The following is a 21,769-nucleotide window of genomic DNA, read 5'->3' on the forward strand; positions in this document are numbered from 1 at the left end:
TACATGTTTAAAGGGGTACTCCGCCCCTAGACATCTTATCCCCTATCCAAGGATAGGGGATAAGATGTCTGATCGCAGGGGTCCCACTGAAGCCCCCGAGTCATCAGCTCTCTGGAGCTAAGTTTGCTCCGTGGTTGATGACTCACGATACAGGGACCGGCGATTCATGAAGTCATGGCTCCGCCCCTTCATGACGTCACGCCCCATCCCCTTAATGTAAGTCTATGGAAGGGGGCGTGGCAAGTCATGCCCCCTCCCATAGACTTGCATTAAGGGGACGGGAGGTGACGTCTTGAGGGGGCGGAGCCATGAGGTCACGAACCACCGGTCCCTGTATCGTGAGTCATCAACCACGGAGCAAACGTAGCTCCGGAGAGCTGATGACTCGGGGGGCTGCAGGAGAGATCGCGGGGGTCCCCAGCAGCGGGACCCCTCCAATCAGATATCTTATCTCCATCCTTGGATAGGGGATAAGATATCCAGGGGAGGAGTACCCCTTTAATATATAGATGTGTTTTCTGCATCATTTATTGCTCTGAGTTGACTTCTCCCCTGTGTGAGTTCTTTGATGTTGAACAAGATATGAATGCCGAGTAAAACATTTTCTACATTCTAAGCATGAAAATGGCTTCTCTCCTGTGTGAGTTCTTTGATGTTGAAGAAGACCTAATTTCCGAGTAAAACATTTCCCGCATTTTGAACATGAAAATGGCTTCTCTCCTGTGTGAGTTCTTTGATGTTGAACAAGTTGTGATTTCAATATAAAACATTTCCCACACTCTGCACAGCAAAATGGTTTCTCCTCTGTGTGAGTTTTTTTATGTACAACAAAACTTGATTTCTGAGTAAAACATTTCCCACATTCTGAACATGAAAATGGTTTCTCTCCTGTGTGAGTTCTTTGATGTTCAACAAGATTTGATTTAGAAGTAAAACATTTCCCACATTCTAAACATGAAAATGGTTTCTCCCCTGTGTGAATTTTCTGATGATTATCAAGCTTTGATTTAGAAGGAAAACGTTTTCCACATTCTGAACATGAAAATGGCTTCTCTCCACTATGAATTCTTTGATGTCTAGAAAGATTTGACTTCAAAGTAAAACCTTTTCCACATTCTGAACATGAAAATGGTTTCTCTCCTGTGTGAGTTCTTTCATGTTCAACAAGATTTGATTTAGAAGTAACACATTTCCCACATTCTAAACATGAAAATGGTTTCTCCCCTGTGTGAATTTTCTGATGATTATCAAGCTGTGATTTATAAGGAAAACGTTTTCCACATTCTGAACATGAAAATGGCTTCTCTCCTGTGTGATATCTCTGATGTGTAACAAGACCTGATTTAAAAGTAAAACATTTCCCACATTCTGAGCATGAATATGGTTTCTTTCCTGTATGAGCTCCTTGTTGTCCAAAACCCCTTCTGTGACCTTTATTTTGCTGAACATCCTGTGATGACTGAGAAGACAGGACCTGTATATAAGGATGAGATGACAGATCTTGGCTGTGAAGGGCTGAGGGTGTATCTGGGATAATGGAATGTTCTTCATATGTATCTTGTGTGATATCATCATCTGCTTTATAATTTGAAGATATAAGATTCTCCTCTGATCTCCTGCTACAAGAATCTGCAGAGAATAACACAGATTTTATTAATAACTGTGCCCATATTTATAGTCTTTTTAGTAGAACATTATAAGTGCAGCATGTGACATCATGGAACCTTCTCCCCGTCCTCCGGATAATAAATAGTTAATGTAGACATAATATAGGGTCTTCAGGTCACATACACCCCACTCCTGGACCCCATCACACTCCCATCCAGCAGCAATGAACAATCCATAGGGCACAAATCAGACGACAGCCGAGGCGGTTCAGAGCCCCCAGCAATACAGAAGTGCTGGGAAATATCCCAAATTATTCCTCTAGTCGTCTACATGGAAATCCTGCTGACTATATAAGATGGAGACAACAGGGACAATAAAAACAACAGCGCAAACAAGGACTTTAAAGACAAGATCAGTATCAGTGAGGGTGCAGACCATATATCTCACTACACTGGCAGAGCAGTTAGGCCGTTTGCCATTCAGTGAAGTGTTACTGACCGGAGCGCCCACTCACTAACATTCATACATTTTTTATCTACTTTTTATAGAGATCATGGCTTATGACCACTAGGGGTCCCCATACCATCTAGCCATTGGCTGTCCGGTCATGCTGGGAGTTGAAGTTCTGCAACATCTGGAGGGCCACACTTTGAGAACACGGATCTAAAACATTATCCTGTCCGGCTGCAGCATCATCTTTGTCCCAGCTGAAGCACAGACCTGGCAGGACTAGTATTCCTCTGTGCTCACTCCTGTCCTATCAGACTGCAGCATGAAAGCAGAGAGGAGGGGGTTACAGAATAGCCTGCGGTGATTGGATAAAGAGACCCAGAACAGCAGACCCAGACAGAAAATGAATGAATGGTGAGTGAGGGCGGGCTCAGTGCTTGTCTCGGACACTCCCCTTCCTGAACAGTGGATGTCAGAATAAGTGAGCAGCAGAACAGAGGGATTTGTAAGCCAAATACAGAAGACAAATAAAAAAGAACTGTATAGCATCTGGATGACCTAGTGAGTAACATATATGAACATTATTTTTTTCTGTGATTACTGCAGCCGGTGACCGAGCAGAATCTGTGACTGTTCTCTGTATTTAGTGGTTACTACTCACCAGTGCAGTTATCTGTAGGAATGTCCTCCTTATACTGCTCATCACCGCTCACATCTGTCTCTTCTTCTTCTTTCTTTATATCTGTAGCATTAATATAGATCAGATCTTTCCCTGTAGGAATGTCCTCCTTATACTGCTCATTACTGCTCACATCCGTCTCTTGTTTTTCCTTTATGTCCGTTGCATTAATATAGCTCAGATCTTTCCCTATAGGAATGTCCTCCTTATACTGCTCATCAATGTTTACGTCTGTCTCTTGTTCTTCCTTTATGTCTGTAGCATTAATATAGATCAGATCTTTCCCTGTAGGAATGTCCTCCCTATACTGCTCATAACCGCTCATATCTGTCTCTGGAGCATTAATATAGATCAGATCTTCCCCTGTAGGAATGTCCTTATACTGCTCATCACTGCTCACATCTGTCTCTTCTTCTTCCTTTATGTCTGTAGCATTAATATAGATCAGATCTTTCTCCGTAGGAAAGTTCTCCTTATCCTGCTCATCGCCGCTCACATCTGTCTCTGTAGCTTTAATATTGTTCGGATCTTCACCCTGATTCAAGAGATGTGGAAGAAATATAGTAAAAGTCATCAGACAGTAGGAGAAGTCACATGGGATGTTATAGATGAGCAGGAGATGAGGAGTCATGGAGGATGAGGGGACTGACCACAAGAGCTTCACAGCCCTTCTACAGATCATAGGGAATATCTCCATCTACCTGATCATCCTGTGGAAGAAGAGGACGGGGACACCTCTCTGGTGCTGATCTCTTACTGGATCTGACTGTAGGGAACACATACAGAGACTGAATTCATTCTTTACATACAAATAATGAGAGGACGTGTGTATATAGTCATGTCTATTACCTGGTGATGTGAGGGGCTGCTGATCCTCCATCATGACCTGATCCTTGTACTGATCCTTGTGTCCTTCTACATACTCCCACTCCTCCATGGAGAAATAGACCGCCACGTCCTGACACCTTATAGGAACCTGTATTGTGAATAAACATTTAATTCTATACAATTCCAGGATGTTATATGGAGACATTTGAGGGGATATTCCTGCACATGATTTATCTTCTTGCTCTCGGATGATGAGGTGAATACTTGTCGGGGCAGATCCTCTATATTATGGTCACATGACCAGAACTGACCACAAGTCTGATGATCCAGCTGTCAGTTCAGGTCATTATACCCAAAGCGCCCGTCCCATGGAGTGTAAGGAGTTAAGTGATATTTCATAGTAACACTGCTCCCCTCCCCCGGGACTATATAGATGGCTGCTTACTGTCTGGCCCCTAAGGATAGAATTGGCAGTGCTGTGCGCCACTTAACCCTAGCTAGACTGGTTGTTCTTATCCCAGCGAGTAGAAGGGACAATAAGCAGCTATCTGTATAGTGTGTGGCCCCAAAAAAGTTAAGTGGCAATGCATCACCACCATTTAACTCCTTCATGGCTGACTGGGCAGGAGGTATATAATGTATAGCCATGGGCCCAGCTCCAGAGCAGGAGACGCATCAAATCTGGCATATCTTCTGCTCTTGTGCAGGAAACCCCTTTCAGAGCAGGGACACCTGTCATTAAAGTGATAAGATTTGGAGGGGAGGGGGAGGCCGCTGCCAGTCTATGAAGCACAGTCAGGAGTTCAGCACGATTCATAGCCCCTAGGTCCTACCTGCTATCAGCATCTGGGACTCATTGCTAATGCCGGACATCACCAATGCCAAAAATCTATTTCCGGTGGAGCTGATAAGGACACCCACAGTGAAATAGCGGGGTCCTGGTCAGCTGAGAGAACGGGTGGAGGTCCCTAACCTCGCTCCACGCTGTCTGAACGACGCTCCAATTCTGCAGGCAGCCTCAGCATCACAGCATTGATCAGTGTATGTAATCTATAGATTCCATGTAATAGTCTACTACAGGGACTAAAAAACTGGGAATAAGGTAAAAAGAACATTAACTTAATATGAATAAGCCCCTCCCCTAATAAACGATTGAATCTTCCCCATTTACCAATTTGTTTCTTTTAAATGAAATAATGTAAACAAAAATAAACCTAAACATATGTGTAACCGCACGGTCAATGGCGTAAACGTAAAAAAATACAACTTCATGGTCCAAAAAAAAATTCTTAAAAAGTGATCAAAAAGTCTCATCAAAACTAAAGTGTTTCAGATAAAAATTACAGATCACGGCGCAAAAAATGACTTTCATACATCCCCGTATACGGAATAATAAGAGAGTTATAGGGGACAAGGTAGGACAATCTGATACAGACTCATTATTGTACAAAAAGTTAGAATTGTTTTATATTTTAAAAGTGTTAAAATAAAACCTATATAAATCATTGATCATTGTAATTGTTTGGACCTAAAGAATAAAGAGAATTATTACCGTAATGTGCACTGCGTCCAAACACAAGACCCCAGATTTAAAAATAGCTTTTTTTTTTCTATTTCACCCCACAAATAATATTTTTTTTGTCCCTTGTTGTAGATTTTGCAGTAAAATGAGTGATGTCATTACAAAGTACAAACCGGTGGTGAAAAAAACAACAACAAGAACAAGAAGCCTCATATGGGTTTGTAAAGAGGAAATTACAATCATTATGGCTATTAGAAGGCGAGAAGGAAAACATTAAAAAGAGAAATCACTGTGTCCTTAAGGGGTTAAAACTCAAAACTGCTTCTGAAGGGGTTAATGGTACAAAAAACATCTAACAGCAACATGTGACCACACACATACCTCCACCTGCAGAGCTGTACAGGAGCCATGTGCTTACAGGACCTGCGATGATGTCACCGTCATGTGATCAATCGGGACTCTGCTGTCACATGACCATTCTCACAGGTCCTTAAATCGCCATCCCGTCTATCCTGCCCTGCTGACTTCCGCCCACTCCTGTCACATGATCATCCCCACAGGTCCTTCGGCCACAGTCACATATTTACTGCTATACTTTGCCCCCAAATGTACTGGTCACATGATTGTGACATCATCACAGGTCCTACACCTCCAGCATGTAGCAGATACAGAGCAGGTCCTGGTTGGGCAGTCACTGCTGTTGTGTTGTGTGTGGAGATCTCTCAGAGCAGCAGCCCCTGATCATGTGACTCCTCCTCCTCAATGTGACTGATCACATGACGGTGACATCACCGCAGGTCCTGTAAGCTCACGGCTCCTCTACAGATACAGGTATGTGTGTGCGGTCACCATCAGATCAGGATTATTGGGGATGTTTATTATTAACCCTTAAGGACACGATGTATATTTACATTCTGTGCCCCATATGGGACTTTGAGGTGAGCTCAGGAGCTATAAGCAGCCAGGACTCACCACTAATGACGCTCATCACCATTAACCCTTTAGATTCCATGATCAAAGTCGATTGCAGGATCTAAAATGAGTAAAATGCAGTTGTGGGGGGCGGAGTCTAGATCAGCTGAGATGACGTCCGGAGGGCCCCTTACCGTGCTCTGTGCTCAGATCGGTGCTCTAAGTATACAGACACCTCCACAGCCTGTATAAGCCGAGCACCGATAACACTGATCACTATGGCAGAGCGTTATTCAGGGTTTGTAATAGAAGCCCCTCCCCTAATAAGTTTATATCCCATTTATGTAATAAAATGATGTAGGTGGGCGTGGCTTAGACATGGCGCTGTGCGGTTGTTTCTCTAGGGAGCGCCGTGTCGACCAGCGGTTGTTTCCTGATTTCCTGCCTATACTGCCCCCCAGGGGATGTCTGGATGGTGAAGGTATCAGGTCACTTACCCGCCCATCCTGTCACCTGGTCAGTCTCTTTTCTCCGGGTATCAGCCACTTCTTCCATACAGGACTATGTAAGCATCAGATTTTTTAAGTTTCTCCCGCACCCCTATTATTACTTAACAGTGTTTCCAAACCAGCGTGCCTCCAGCTGTTGTAACACTACAACTCCCAGCATGCCCTGACAGCCAAATGCTGTAACAGCTGGAGGCACCCTGCTTGGGAAACACTGACTCCGGTGGTGGCCCAGACCCTGCGTGTGTAACGGTATATGATGCTCGGCCTCTGCTGCAGGTAATAGCAGGTTCTTCCGGGGGACATATCACAATTCACATAAAATCCTGATGTAATTGTGATGTATATTGTGCCCCCTAGTGGACACATTTCACTATTCTTCATTGGACAATGTCATATTGAATCCCTCTATTCTTCTCCCTGCTCTGATGAAGACGTTCTGAATACACCGCAGCCTCAGAGATTAGGAGAAATGGATTCACAACGTCTTCAGCAGAGCAGGGAGAGCGACCTCAGAAGACCTGGAGGACCAGAGCGCCACCACTGGACGGGAGAGGGGAGTGCGCTCTACTCTCTTATTTTACAGCCCTCAGACAATGGATTTTGTTTTATAGAGAAATCAGAAAACTTCTATAATGTCTCCTCAGATGTTTCCCCAGATTATCTCCAGGAAATGGATTTTATTTCTCCATAGAATCTGGTGCGGTTTATCATCGTCTTCTCTTCTTCCCTTCAGGTTTCTCCAATCCAGGATCCTCTGCTGATATCTTCTATATAAGAGAATTCTCCTGGATGACCCATCAACCATGGAGAGAGACAGGAACAAGATGGCCGACAGGATCATAAACCTCACCCTACAGATACTCTTCCGGCTTACTGGAGAGGTGAGGGATTCTGGGAGTGATGTCACATGACCTCATTCTTATCTATGTAATAACAGATGGATATGACTGGAGAGGTGAGGGATTCTGGGAGTGATGTCACATGACCTCATTCTTATCTATGTAATAACAGATGGATATGACTGGAGAGGTGAGGGATTCTGGGAATGTATGTAGTGATATTAATGTGTCTCTCCATACACAGGATTACACAGTAGTGAAGAAGTCCTCTAGTGGGCGCTGTCGGGCCCCTGTGTGTGAAGGACGGGGAAGAACCCTGAGCCCAATCCCGGGGCCCCCACCTCACTCCCTGATACATGAGGAAAGGGATGAACAAAAGATTCTAGAACTCATTAACAAGATGATGGAGCTACTGACTGGAGAGGTGACCCTGCTGGGAATGCTGGGACATTATACAGTAATGGAGGGGTCTGGTGATGACTGGAGAGGTGACACTGCTGGGACATTATACAGTAATGGAGGGGTCTGGTGATGACTGGAGAGGTGACCCTGCTGGGACATTATACAGTAATGGAGGGGTCTGGTGATGACTGGAGAGGTGACACTGCTGGGAATGCTGGGACATTATACAGTAATGGAGGGGTCTGGTGATGACTGGAGAGGTGACACTGCTGGGATATTATACAGTAATGGAGGGGTCTGGTGATGACTGGAGAGGTGACACTGCTGGGACAATATACAGTAATGGAGGGGTCTGGTGATGACTGGAGAGGTGACACTGCTGGGACATTATACAGTAATGGAGGGGTCTGGTGATGACTGGAGAGGTGACACTGCTGGGACATTGTACAGTAATGGAGGGGTCTGGTGATGACTGGAGAGGTGACACTGCTGGGACATTATACAGTAATGGAGGGGTCTGGTGATGACTGGAGAGGTGACACTGGTGGGAATGCTGGGACATTATACAGTAATGGAGGGGTCTGGTGATGACTGGAGAGGTGACCCTGCTGGGACATTATACAGTAATGGAGGGGTCTGGTGATGACTGGAGAGGTGACACTGCTGGGACATTATACAGTAATGGAGGGGTCTGGTGATGACTGGAGAGGTGACACTGCTGGGACATTATACAGTAATGGAGGGGTCTGGTGATGACTGGAGAGGTGACACTGCTGGGAATGCTGGGACATTATACAGTAATGGAGGGGTCTGGTGATGACTGGAGAGGTGACACTGCTGGGACATTATACAGTAATGGAGGGGTCTGGTGATGACTGGAGAGGTGACACTGCTGGGACATTATACAGTAATGGAGGGGTCTGGTGATGACTGGAGAGGTGACACTGCTGGGACATTATACAGTAATGGAGGGGTCTGGTGATGACTGGAGAGGTGACACTGCTGGGACATTATACAGTAATGGAGGGGTCTGGTGATGACTGGAGAGGTGACACTGCTGGGACATTATACAGTAGTGGAGGGGTCTGGTGATGACTGGAGAGGTGACACTGCTGGGACATTATACAGTAATGGAGGGGTCTGGTGATGACTGGAGAGGTGACACTGCTGGGAATGCTGGGACATTATACAGTAATGGAGGGGTCTGGTGATGACTGGAGAGGTGACACTGCTGGGACATTATATAGTAATGGAGGGGTCTGGTGATGACTGGAGAGGTGACACTGCTGGGACATTATACAGTAATGGAGGGATCTGGTGATGACTGGAGAGGTGACACTGCCGGGACATTTTACAGTAATGGAGGGGTCTGGTGATGACTGGAGAGGTGACACTGCTGGGACATTATACAGTAATGGAGGGGTCTGGTGATGACTGGAGAGGTGACACTGCTGGGACATTATACAGTAATGGAGGGGTCTGGTGATGACTGGAGAGGTGACACGGCTGGGAATGCTGGGACATTATACAGTAATGGAGGGGTCTGGTGATGACTGGAGAGGTGACACTGCTGGGACATTATACAGAAATGGAGGGGTCTGGAGATGACTGGAGAGGTGACACTGCTGGGACATTATACAGTAATGGAGGGGTCTGGTGATGTCTGGAGAGGTGACACTGCTGGGACATTATATAGTAATGGAGGGGTCTGGTGATGACTGGAGAGGTGACACTGCTGGGACTTATACAGTAATGGAGGGGTCTGGTGATGACTGGAGAGGTGACACTGCTGGGACTTATACAGTAATGGAGGGGTCTAGTGATGACTGGAGAGGTGACACTGCTGGGACATTATACAGTAATGGAGGGGTCTGGAGATGACTGGAGAGGTGACACTGCTGGGACATTATACAGTAATGGAGGGGTCTGGTGATGACTGGAGAGGTGACACTGCTGGGACTTATACAGTAATGGAGGGGTCTAGTGATGACTGGAGAGGTGACACTGCTGGGACATTATACAGTAATGGAGGGGTCTGGAGATGACTGGAGAGGTGACACTGCTGGGACATTATACAGTAATGGAGGGGCCTGGTGATGTCTGGAGAGGTGACACTGCAGGGACATTATACAGTAATGGATGGGTCTGGTGATGACTGGAGAGGTGACACTGCTGGGAATGCTGGGACATTATACAGTAATGGAGGGGCCTGGTGATGTCTGGAGAGGTGACACTGCAGGGACATTATACAGTAATGGAGGGGTCTGGTGATGACTGGAGAGGTGACACTGCTGGGACATTATACAGTAATGGAGGGGTCTGGTGATGACTGGAGAGGTGACACTGCTGGGAATGCTGGGACATTATACAGTAATGGAGGGGTCTGGTGATGACTGGAGAGGTGACACTGCTGGGACATTATACAGTAATGGAGGGGTCTGGTGATGACTGGAGAGGTGACACTGCTGGGACATTATACAGTAATGGAGGGGTCTGGTGATGACTGGAGAGGTGACACTGCTGGGACATTATACAGTAATGTAGGGGTCTGGTGATGACTGGAGAGGTGACACTGCTGGGACATTATACAGTAATGGAGGGGTCTGGTGATGACTGGAGAGGTGACACTGCTGGGACATTATACAGTAATGGAGGGGTCTGGTGATGACTGGAGAGGTGACCCTGCTGGGACATTATACAGTAATGGAGGGGTCTGGTGATGACTGGAGAGGTGACACTGCTGGGAATGCTGGGACATTATACAGTAATGGAGGGGTCTGGTGATGACTGGAGAGGTGACACTGCTGGGACATTATACAGTAATGGAGGGGTCTGGTGATGACTGGAGAGGTGACACTGCTGGGACATTATACAGTAATGGAGGGGTCTGGTGATGACTGGAGAGGTGACACTGCTGGGACATTATACAGTAATGGAGGGGTCTGGTGATGACTGGAGAGGTGCCACTGCTGGGACATTATACAGTAATGGAGGGGTCTGGTGATGACTGGAGAGGTGACACTGCTGGGACATTATACAGTAATGGAGGGGTCTGGTGATGACTGGAGAGGTGACACTGCTGGGACATTATACAGTAATGGAGGGGTCTGGTGATGACTGGAGAGGTGACACTGCTGGGACATTATACAGTAATGGAGGGGTCTGGTGATGACTGGAGAGGTGACACTGCTGGGACATTATACAGTAATGGAGGGGTCTGGTGATGACTGGAGAGGTGCCACTGCTGGGACATTATACAGTAATGGAGGGGTCTGGTGATGACTGGAGAGGTGACACTGCTGGGACATTATACAGTAATGGAGGGGTCTGGTGATGACTGGAGAGGTGACACTGCTGGGACATTATACAGTAATGGATGGGTCTGGTGATGACTGGAGAGGTGACACTGCTGGGAATGCTGGGACATTATACAGTAATGGAGGGGTCTGGTGATGACTGGAGAGGTGCCACTGCTGGGACATTATACAGTAATGGAGGGGTCTGGTGATGACTAGAGAGGTGACACTGCTGGGACATTATACAGTAATGGAGGGGTCTGGTGATGACTGGAGAGGTGACACTGCTGGGACATTATACAGTAATGGAGGGGTCTGGTGATGACTGGAGAGGTGACCCTGCTGGGACATTATACAGTAATGGAGGGGTCTGGTGATGACTGGAGAGGTGACACTGCTGGGACATTATACAGTAATGGAGGGGTCTGGTGATGACTGGAGAGGTGACACTGCTAGGACATTATACAGTAATGGAGGGGTCTGGTGATGACTGGAGAGGTGACACTGCTGGGAATGCTGGGACATTATACAGTAATGGAGGGGTCTGGTGATGACTGGAGAGGTGACACTGCTGGGAATGCTGGGACATAATACAGTAACACCATGGAGGGGTCGGGGTGATGACTGTATCATTGTGTGTCAGGTTCCTATAAGGTGTCAGGACGTGGCGGTCTATTTCTCCATGGAGGAGTGGGAGTATGTAGAAGGACACAAGGATCAGTACAAGGATCAGGTCATGATGGAGGATCAGCAGCCCCTCACATCACCAGGTAATAGACATGACTATATACACACGTCCTCTCATTATTTGTATGTAAAGAATGAATTCAGTCTCTGTATGTGTTCCCTACAGTCAGATCCAGTGAGAGAACAGCACTAGAGAGGTGTCCCCGTCCTCTTCTCCCACAGGATGATCAGGTAGATGGAGATATTCCCTATGATCTGTAGAAGGGCTGTGAAGCTCTTGTGGTCAGTCCCCTCACCCTCCATGACTCCTCATCTCCTGCTCATCTATAACATCCTATGTGACTTCTCCTACTGTCTGATGACTTTTACAATATTTCTTCCACATCTTATGAATCAGGGAGAAGATCTGAACAATATTAATGCTCCAGAGACAGATGTGAGCGGTGATGAGCAGTATGAGGAGAACATTCCTACAGAGAAAGATCTGATCTATATTAAAGCTACAGACATAAAGGAAGAAGAAGAGACAGATGTAAGCAGTAATGAGCAGTATAAGGAGGACATTCCCACTGAGCAAGATCTGATCTATAATAATGCTACAGACATAAAGGAAGAAGAAGGAGAAGAGACAGATGTGAGCGGTAATGAGCAGTATAAGGAGGACATTCCTGCAGGGAAAGATCTGATCGATGTTAATCCTACAGACATAAAGGAAGAAGAAGAGACAGATGTGAGCAGTGATGAGCAGTATAAGGAGGATATTCCTACAAAGAAAGATCTGATCTATATTAAAGCTACAGACATAAAGGAAGAAGAGGAGACAAATGTGAGCTGTGATGAGCAGTATAAGGAGGACATTCCTTCAGGTAATCACCCAGGTGAGTAGTAACTACTAAATGCAGAGAACAGTCACAGATTCTTCTTGTTAACTGGCTGCAATTATTTTTGGGGGAAGTAGTATCAGGCTGGAGTAATGGAGTACTGATAACACTGATCAATGCTATGGTACAGTATTGTTCAGTGTATGTAATCAAGGATTGCATGTAATAGTCCCCTATGATTTAAAGGGGTACTCCCATGGAAAACTTTTTATTTAATCAACTGGTGCCAGAAACAGATTTGTAAATCACTTCTATCTTAATCCTTCCAGTACTTTTTAGGGGCTGTATACTAAAGAGAAATCCAAAAAAGAAATGCATTTACTCTGATGTCATGACCACAGTGCTCTCTGCTGACCTCTGCTGTCCATTTCAGGAACTGTCCAGAGCAGAAGAAAATCCCCATAGCAAACATATGCTGCTCTGGACAGTTCCTAAAATGGACAGCAGAGGTCAGCAGAGAGCACTGTGGACAGGACATCAGAGGAAATGCATTTCTTTTTTGGATATCTCTTTAGTATACAGCCCCTAAAAAGCACTGGAAGGATTAAGATTTTTAAATAGAAGTGATTTACAAATCTGTTTAACTTTCTGGCACCAGTTGATTTAATAAAAAAAAAAAAAAAAAGTTTTCCACGGGAGTACCCCTTTAACCTCTTAAGGACGCAGGGCGTATGGATACGCCCTGCATCCCGAGTCCTTAAGGACGCAGGGTGTATCCATACGCCCGTGGGAATTCCGGCCCCCACCGCTAGCCGGTTGGGGACCGGAGCCGGATGCCTGCTGAAATCGTTCAGCAGGCATCCCGGCATATCGCCCAGGGGGGTCATTATGCCCCCCCATGTCGGCGATCGCCGCAGATCGCTGGACAATTCAGTCCAGCGATCTGCGGCGATTCCGGGTCAATCGGGTCTCCAGTGACCCGATGACCCGGAATTACTGGCTGTTCGGGGCCGTCTCTGACGGCCCCGAACAGCCAGAGCCTGCAGGGGTGAGGTGGCACTGATGCCACCTCACGATCGCCCTGATTCGTCGGCCGGATTACCGGCCGACCAATCAGGGCGCCTGCTGCGGGCGTCACTCCCGCACCCGCTCCGCCCCTCTTCCGGAGGATGTGAGCGGGTGCGGGAAGACGACCCCGGGTGCTGGGGACCCCGATCCCCGGCGTCCATGTTGGGATCGGGGCCCCAGGAGCGACGGCGGCGGCGAGGGACAGTCCAGCGATGAAGCAACAGCAGGAGGTGAGTGACAGCCTCCTGCTGTTGCTTAGCAACAGCTCCCAGCATGCAAAAAGGGCATGCTGGGAGCTGTAGTTATGCAACAGCAGGAGGCAGACCACCACAACTCCCAGCATTCCCTTATGGGCATGCTGGGACTTATGGTTTTGCAACAGCTGGAGGCACATTATTTCTATGGAAAAGTGTACCTTCAACTGTTGTATAACTACAACTCCCAGCTTGCACAAACAGCTAAAGTGCATGCTGGGAGTTGTAGTGGTGCATCTGCTGGTTGCATAACTACAACTCCCAGCATGCCCGTTTGCTGTCGGTGACTGCTGAGAGTTGTAGTTTTGCAACAGCTGAAGGCACACTGGTTGTGAAACTTAGAGTTTTTTTTTTTTACCTAACTCAGTGTTTCACGACCGGTGTGCCTCCAGCAGTTGCAAACTACAACTCCCAGCAGTCACCTTACACCATGCACCGTACATGCTGGGAGTTGTAGTTTTGCAACAGCTGTAGGCACACTGGTTTTGAAACACTGAGTAAGGTCACAAACTCCGTGATACATAACCAGTGTGCCTACAGCTGTTGCAAAACTAAAACTCTCAGCATGTACAGTCTGTCAGCGCATGCTGGGAGTTTTAGTTTTGCAACAGCTGGATGTCCCCCCCCTCCCCCAATGTGAATGTACAGGGTACACTCACATGGGCGGAGGATTACAGTAGGTATCGGGCTGCAAGTTTGAGCTGCAGCAAATTTTCTGCAACAGCTCAAACTGCCAGCGAGAAATTACTGTGAACCCCCGCCCGTGTGACTGTACCCTAAAAACACTACACTACACTAACACAAAAAATAAAATAAAAAGTAAAAAACACTACATATACACATACCCCTACACAGCCCCCCCTCCCCAATAAAAATGAAAAACGTCTGGTACGCCACTGTTTCCAAAACGGAGCCTCCAGCTGTTGCAAAAACAACAACTCCCAGTATTGTCGGACAGCCGTTGACTGTCCAGGCATGCTGGGAGTTTTGCAACAGCTGGAGGCCCCCTGTTTGGGAATCACTGGCGTAGAATACCCCTATGTCCACCCCTATGCAATCCCTAATTTAGGCCTCAAATGCGCATGGCGCTCTCACTTTGGAGCCCTGTCGTATTTCAAGGCAACAGTTAAGGGTCACATATGGGGTATCGCCGTACTCGGGAGAAATTGGGCTTCAAATTTTGGGGGGTATTTTCTGCTTTTACCCTTTTTAAAAATGTAAAGTTTTTTGGAAAAGAAGCATTTTAGGTAAAATTATTTTTATTTTTTTTACATATGCAATAGTCGTGAAACGCCTGTGGGGTATTAAGGTTCACTTAACCCCTTGTTACGTTCCCCGAGGGGTCTAGTTTCCAAAATGGTATGCCATGTGGGTATTTTTTGCGGTCCTGGCACCATAGGGGCTTCCTAAATGAGGCATGCCCCCAGAGCAAAATTTGCTTTCAAAAAGCCAAATGTGACTCCTTCTCTTCTGAGACCTGTAGTGCGCCAGCAGAGCACTTTTCACCCCCATATGGGGTGTTTTCTGAATCGGGAGAAATTGGGCTTCAAATTTTGGGGGGTATTTTCTGCTTTAACCCTTTGTATAAATGTAAATTTTTTGGGAAACCAAGCATTTTAGGTACATTTTTTTTATTTTTTTTTACATATGCAAAAGTCGTGAAACACCTGTAGGGTATTAAGGTTCACTTTACCCCTTGTTACGTTCCCCGAGGGGTCTAGTTTCCAAAATGGTATGCCATGTGTTTATATTTTGCTGTCCTGGCACCATAGGGGCTTCCTAAATGCGGCATGCCCCCAGAGCAAAATTTCCTTCAAAAAAGCCAAATGTGACTCTTTCTCTTCTGAGACCTGTAGTGCGCCAGCAGAGCACTTTTCACCCCCATATGGGGTGTTTTCTGAATCGGGAGAAATTGGGCTTCAAATTTTGGGGTGTATTTTCTGCTATTACCCTTTTTAAAAATGTAAAACTTTAGGGAAACCAAGCATTTTAGGTAAAAAAATTTTTTTTTTTTTTTACATATGCAAAAGTCGTGAATCACCTGTGGGGTATTAAGGTTCACATTACCCCTTGTTATGTTCCCTGAGGGGTCTAGTTTCCAAAATGGTATTCCATGTGGGGTTTTTTGCAGTTCTGGCACCATAGGGGCTTCCTAAAGGTGACATGCCCCCCAAAAACCATTTGACGCTCCTTCCCTTCTGAGCCCTCTACTGCGCCCGCCGAACAATTAACATAGAAATATGAAGTATGTCCTTACTCGAGAGAAATTGGGTTTCAAATACAAGTAAAAATTTTCTCCTTTTTACCCCTTGCAAAAATGCAAAAAATGGGTCTACAAGAACAAGCGAGTGTAAAAAATGAAGATTGTGTATTTTCTCCTTCACTTTGCTGCTATTCCTGTGAAACACCTAAAGGGTTAAAACGCTTACTGAATGTCATTTTGAATACTTTCGGGGGTGCAGTTTTTATAATGGGGTCATTTATGGGGTATTTCTAATATGAAGACCCTTCAAATCCACTTCAAACCTGAACTGGTCCCTGAAAAAAAGCGAGTTTCAAAATTTTGTGAAAAATTGGAAAATTGCTGCGGAACTTTGAAGCCCTCTGGTGACTTCCAAAAGTAAAAACTCATCAATTTTATGATGCAAATATAAAGTAGACATATTGTATATGTGAATAAAAAAAAAAATTATTTTGAATATCCATTTTCCTTACAAGCAGAGAGCTTCAAAGTTAGAAAAATGCAAAATTTTCAAATTTTTCATCAAATTTTGGGATTTTTCACCAAGAAAGGATGCAAGTTACCACAAAATTTTACCACTAAGTTAAAGTAGAATATGTCACGAAAAAACAATCTCGGAATCAGAATGATAACTAAAAGCATTCCAGAGTTATTAATGTTTAAAGTGACAGTGGTCAGAATTGCAAAAAATGGCCGAGTCCTTAAGGTGAAAAAGGGCTCAGTCCTTAAGGGGTTAACCCCTATGCTAATAAAAGTTTTAATCACCCCCTTTTCCCATATTAGAAAAAAAAATATATATATATGGTTTTGTCGCATGTGTAAATGTCCGAACTATAAAAATGTAACGTTATTTAAACAGCACGGTCAAAATACCAAAGTCTAGAATTGCGTATATTTGGTCACTTTGTACACCCTAAAAAAATGTATAAAAAGTGATCAAAAAGTCACATAAAAAATAATAATAATGGTACAGATAAAAACTTCGGATCACAGTGTAAAAAATGACCCTCACACATCCCTGTATACGGAAAAATAATAAAGTTATAGGGGTCTGAAGAGGACAAGTTTAACCCATTAAGGACTCAGGGCGTACCTGTACGTCATGAGTCCGCTCCCGTTCTATAACATGGGGCCACAGCATGGGCTCACGTCATAGCGGGTTGGGCCCGGCCTCTAACAACGGCCGGGACCCGTGGCTAATAGCGGACGGCACTGATCACGGTGCCGCACACTATTAAACCTTCAGACGCTGCGTTCAAAGTTGAACGCCTCATCTAAAGTGAAAGTAAAACATTACCGGTTAGCTCAGGGGGCTGTTCGGGATCGCCGCAGCGAAATCGTGGCATCCCGAACAGCTCTAGAACAGCAGGAGGGTCACTTACCTTGCCTCCTGGTGTCCGATCACCGAATGACTGCCCAGTCCTTGAGATCCAGGCATGAGCAGTCAAGCTGCAGAATCATTGATCAATGGTTTCCTATGAGAAACCATTGATCAATGTAAAAGATCTGTGTGTGCAGTGTTATAGCCCCCTATGGGATAGCAATGATCAATGTAAGAGATCAGTGTGTGCAGTGTTATAGTCTCCTATGGGATAACAATGATCAGCATAAGAGATCAGTGTGTGCAGTGTTATAGCCCCCTATGGAATAACAATGATCAGTATAAGAGATCAGTGTGTGCAGTGTTATAGTCTCCAATGGGATAATAATGATCATTGTAAGAGATCAGTGTGTGCAGTGTTATAGTCTCCTATGGGATAACAATGATCAGTATAAGAGATCAGTGTGTGCAGTGTGATAGTCTCCTATGGGATGACAATGATCAGTATAAGAGATCAGTGTGTGCAGTGTTATAGTGTCCTATGGGATAACAATGATCAGTATAAGAGATCAGTGTGTGCAGTGTTGTAGTCTCCTATGGGATAACAATGATCAGTATAAGAGATCAGTGTGTGAAGTGTTATAGGTCCCTATGGGATAACAATGATCAGTATGAGAGATCAGTGTGTGCAGTGTTGTAGTCTCCTATGGGAGCTATAACATTGCAAAAAAAAAAAGTGAACAAAAAAAGTTAAAGATAATTTAACCCCTTCCCTAATAAAAGTTTGAATCACCCCCTTTTAAAAAAAAGTGTAAATAAAAATAAACATGTGGTATCGCCGCATGCAGAAATGTCCGAATTATAAAAATATGTCATTAATTAAACCGCATGGACAATGGCGTACGCACAAAAAAATTTCCATAGTCCAAAATAACGTATTTTTGGTCACTTTTTATATCATGAAAAAATGAATAAATAGCGATCAATAAGTCTGATCAATACAAAAATGGTACCGCTAAGAACTTCACATCACGGCGCATAAAAGTTATAGGGGTCAGAAGATGACATTTTAAATGTATACATTTTCCTGCATGTTGTTATCATTTTTTTTTTTGAAGTACAACAAAATCAAACCTATATAAGTAGGGGATCATTTTAATCGTATGGACCTACAGAATAAAGAGAAGGTGTCATTTTTACCGAAAAAATTTATTGTGTATAAACGGAAGCCCCCAAAAGTTACAAAATGGCGTTTTTCTTCAATTTTGTTAAATTTTTTTTTCTTTTACGATTAGATTTTTGGGTAAAATGACTGCTGTCAGTCCAAAGTAGAATTGGTGGAGCAAAAAATAAGCCATCATATGGATTTTTATGTGCAAAATGTAAAGAATTATGGGTTTTTTAAAGGTAAGGAGGAAAAACCGAAAGTGGAAAAACCTTGAGCCCTTTAAGGGGTTAAACATACTAATTTTTGTACAAAAAGTTCAATTTTTTTTAAGAAGTAAAACAAAATCAAACCTATATAAGTTGGGTGTCCTTATACCGTAAAGACCTACAGAATAAAGAGAAGGTGTCATTTTGACCCAAAAGTGCATTGCGTAGAAACGGAAGCCCCCGAATGTTACATAATAGTGGGTGGATTTACATTTTTGCCTCACAAAAAATTTTTTTTTTTTTGGTTTCGCCGTAGATTTTGTGGTGAAATGATTGATGTCATTACAAAGTAAAATTGGTAGCGCAAAAAACAACAACAACCTCATATGGGTCTGTAGGTAGAAAACTGAAAGCGTTCTGATTTTTAGAAGGTGAGGTGGAAGAAACGAAAGTGAAAAAAAACCTTAAAGTCCTTAAGGGGTTAAAGTATTTTTTAAATAAAACATAAGGAAAACTATACAAGTTGGATTATGATACTGACCTGATGGATAAGTATAACGTCAGTTGTGACATCACGTTGTATGGTAGGTGATGAAAAAAATCCCAAATTTGCAAAATTACATTTTATTTCAATTGAATTTCATCCCACAATTTGTTTTCTATTTCACAGTAAAATTGGTCCCACAAAAAACAAACTCTCATGTGACTCTAGATGGAAAAATGTAAATAAGGTTAATACTCAATTATATAATCTGTGTTATTCTCTGCAGATTCTTGTAGCAGGAGATCAGAGGAGAATCTTATATCTTCAGATTATAAAGCAGATGATGATATCACACAAGATACATATGAAGAACATTCCATTATCCCAGATACACCCTCAGCCCTTCACAGCCAAGATCTGTCATCTCATCCTTATATACAGGTCCTGTCTTCTCACTCATCACAGGATGTTCAGCAAAATAAAGGTCACAGAAGGGGTGTTGGACATCAACAAGCTCATACAGGAAAGAAACCATATTCATGCTCAGAATGTGGGAAATGTTATTCTTCTAAAGTACGTCTTGTTCAGCATCAAAGAACTCACACAGGAGAGAAGCCATTTTCATGCTCAAAATGTGGCAAATGTTTTACTTTTAAATCAAGTCTTGTTCAACATCAAAGAACTCACACAGAAGAGAAGCCATTTCCATGCTCAAAATGTGGCAAATGTTTTACTTTTAAATCAAGTCTTGTTGTACATCAAAGAACTCACACAGGAGAGAAGCCATTTTCATGCTCAGAATGTGGAAAATGTTTTACTCAGAAATCAGACCTTGTGGTACATCAAAGAACTCACACAGGAGAGAAGCCATATTCATGTTCAGAATGTGGGAAATGTTTTACTGATAAATCAAGTCTTCTGAAACATCAGAAAACTCACACAGGAGAGAAGCCATTTCCATGCTCAGAATGTGGGAAATGTTTTACTGATAAATCAAGTCTTCTGAAACATCAGAAAACTCACACAGGAGAGAAGCCATTTTTATGCTCAGAATGTGGGAAATGTTTTACTCATCATTCAGGTCTTATTAAGCATAAAAGAACTCACACAGAGGAGAAGCCATTTTCATGTTCAGAATGTGGGAAATGTTTTACTCGTCATTCAAGTCTTTATAGGCATAAAATAACTCACACAGGAGAGAAGCCATTTTCATGCTCAGAATGTGGGAAATGTTTTACTGACAAATCAAATCTTGTTATACATCAAAGAACTCACACAGGGGAGAAGCCATTTTCATGTTCACAATGTGGGAACTGCTTTACTAAGAAATCACATCTTGTTAGACATCAAATAATTCACACAGGGGAGAAGCCATTTTCATGTGCAGAATGTGGGAAATGTTATACTCAGCAATCACATCTTGTTAAACATAAGAGAACTCACACAGGGAAGAAGCCAATTCAGAGCAATAAATGATGCAGATAACACATCTATATATTAACCGCTTAGTAAAGGAAACCATGAGCGATGCAATCTGTGCTTCTTATGAAATACTCAGACACTGTTAGATGCTTTGCCACAGTTTTTTCTTTATTCGATCATTTTGGTAAAACATTCGGAGCTGTAACATTGGAAGCTGCAGATGTTATTAGTCGTCCCAGCAGAGATGGTGTTCATTGTTCGGGAGCCATCAGGGTCTGACGTTTCGGGGGAACGCCCCCTTACTCATGTGTACTAGAGCCTGAGATTCCAGGATATTTGAGGTGGGATGCCACCTGTTCACAATCGAGGGATTTCTCTTAAAGGAACATTTACAATTATCTGAAGTAACAGATTTATAAGTAATTTTACATCTAGTTGCATTTCACAAAACATGGTGGATTACAATATTCATTCATAAATAAGCTTTCATCTACAGATGGGGAAATCGTGTCCAGGTAGGTTATCCAATATACTTCCCTTTACAAGAGACGCCTGCGCTTTATATTCTCATTCCCTTCAGTGTGAATTTGTTCTAAGATTTGTCACCTTACTTCCTTCACATTATGTTGTTTTCCTAAAAAATGTCTCGCGACAGTAGTTTCACTGAATTTAGATGATTCACTCACTGTTTTAGTGTTTATAGCCTTTCTAATGTTGTTTTTATGCTCCATTATTCTAATTTATATTTTTCTGCTGGTCTGTCCGACATAACATTTGCCAAATATTTATGTTTTGTGAAATGCAACTAGATGTAAAATTACTTATAAATCTGTTACTTCAGATAATTGTAAATGTTCCTTTAAGGGGTACTTCGGTGAAATTTTTTTTTTTTAAATCAACTGGTGCCAGAAAGTTAAACAGATTTGTAAATTACTTCTATTAAAAAATCTTAATCCTTCCCGTACTTATTAGCTGCTGAATACTACAGTGGAAATTCTTTTCCGTTTGAAACACAGAGCTCTCTGCTGACATCACGAGCACAGTGCTCTCT

At 43.7% G+C, this 21,769-nt stretch overlaps 2 protein-coding genes across 2 annotated transcripts; one reads left to right on the top strand and one right to left on the bottom strand.

Moving 5' to 3' along the window:
* Positions 1–305: 305 nt before the first annotated feature.
* Positions 306–5,117, bottom strand: LOC130298237 (zinc finger protein 436-like). Its single transcript, XM_056551162.1, has 5 exons — positions 4,399–5,117; positions 3,587–3,713; positions 3,439–3,503; positions 2,720–3,272; positions 306–1,629 (listed from the first exon to the last, which is right to left on the bottom strand). Exons 2-5 carry the CDS (start codon positions 3,672–3,674, stop codon positions 524–526), a joined length of 1,812 nt encoding a protein of 603 aa, XP_056407137.1. The 5' UTR covers positions 3,675–3,713; positions 4,399–5,117; the 3' UTR covers positions 306–523.
* A 627-nt stretch (positions 5,118–5,744) lies between these two features.
* LOC130298233 (zinc finger protein 436-like) lies at positions 5,745–21,509 on the top strand. Its single transcript, XM_056551154.1, has 7 exons — positions 5,745–5,918; positions 7,242–7,389; positions 7,592–7,771; positions 11,689–11,815; positions 11,899–11,963; positions 12,130–12,610; positions 19,583–21,509. The coding sequence occupies exons 2-7, from the start codon at positions 7,312–7,314 to the stop codon at positions 20,770–20,772; spliced, it is 2,121 nt and encodes a 706-aa protein (XP_056407129.1). The 5' UTR covers positions 5,745–5,918; positions 7,242–7,311; the 3' UTR covers positions 20,773–21,509.
* Positions 21,510–21,769: the final 260 nt, after the last annotated feature.

This window comes from Hyla sarda, assembly GCF_029499605.1.
Source record: "Hyla sarda isolate aHylSar1 chromosome 1 unlocalized genomic scaffold, aHylSar1.hap1 SUPER_1_unloc_6, whole genome shotgun sequence".
In the NCBI taxonomy this organism is placed as follows: Eukaryota; Metazoa; Chordata; class Amphibia; order Anura; family Hylidae; genus Hyla; species Hyla sarda.

Bases quoted from the DNA above. Each gene is read 5' to 3' on its own strand.
- LOC130298237 (XM_056551162.1), bottom strand. From the start codon at position 3,674: ATGGAGGAGTGGGAGTATGTAGAAGGACACAAGGATCAGTACAAGGAT. The intron at 3,273-3,438 runs GTAGATGGAGAT...CTCTTGAATCAG, and splicing joins TTCTTCCACAGGATGATCAG to GGTGAAGATCCGAACAATAT. The intron at 1,630-2,719 runs GTGAGTAGTAAC...TATTCTCTGCAG, and splicing joins TCCTACAGATAACTGCACTG to ATTCTTGTAGCAGGAGATCA.
- LOC130298233 (XM_056551154.1), top strand. From the start codon at position 7,312: ATGGAGAGAGACAGGAACAAGATGGCCGACAGGATCATAAACCTCACC. The intron at 7,390-7,591 runs GTGAGGGATTCT...CTCCATACACAG, and splicing joins TCTTCCGGCTTACTGGAGAG to GATTACACAGTAGTGAAGAA. The intron at 11,964-12,129 runs GTAGATGGAGAT...CTTATGAATCAG, and splicing joins TTCTCCCACAGGATGATCAG to GGAGAAGATCTGAACAATAT.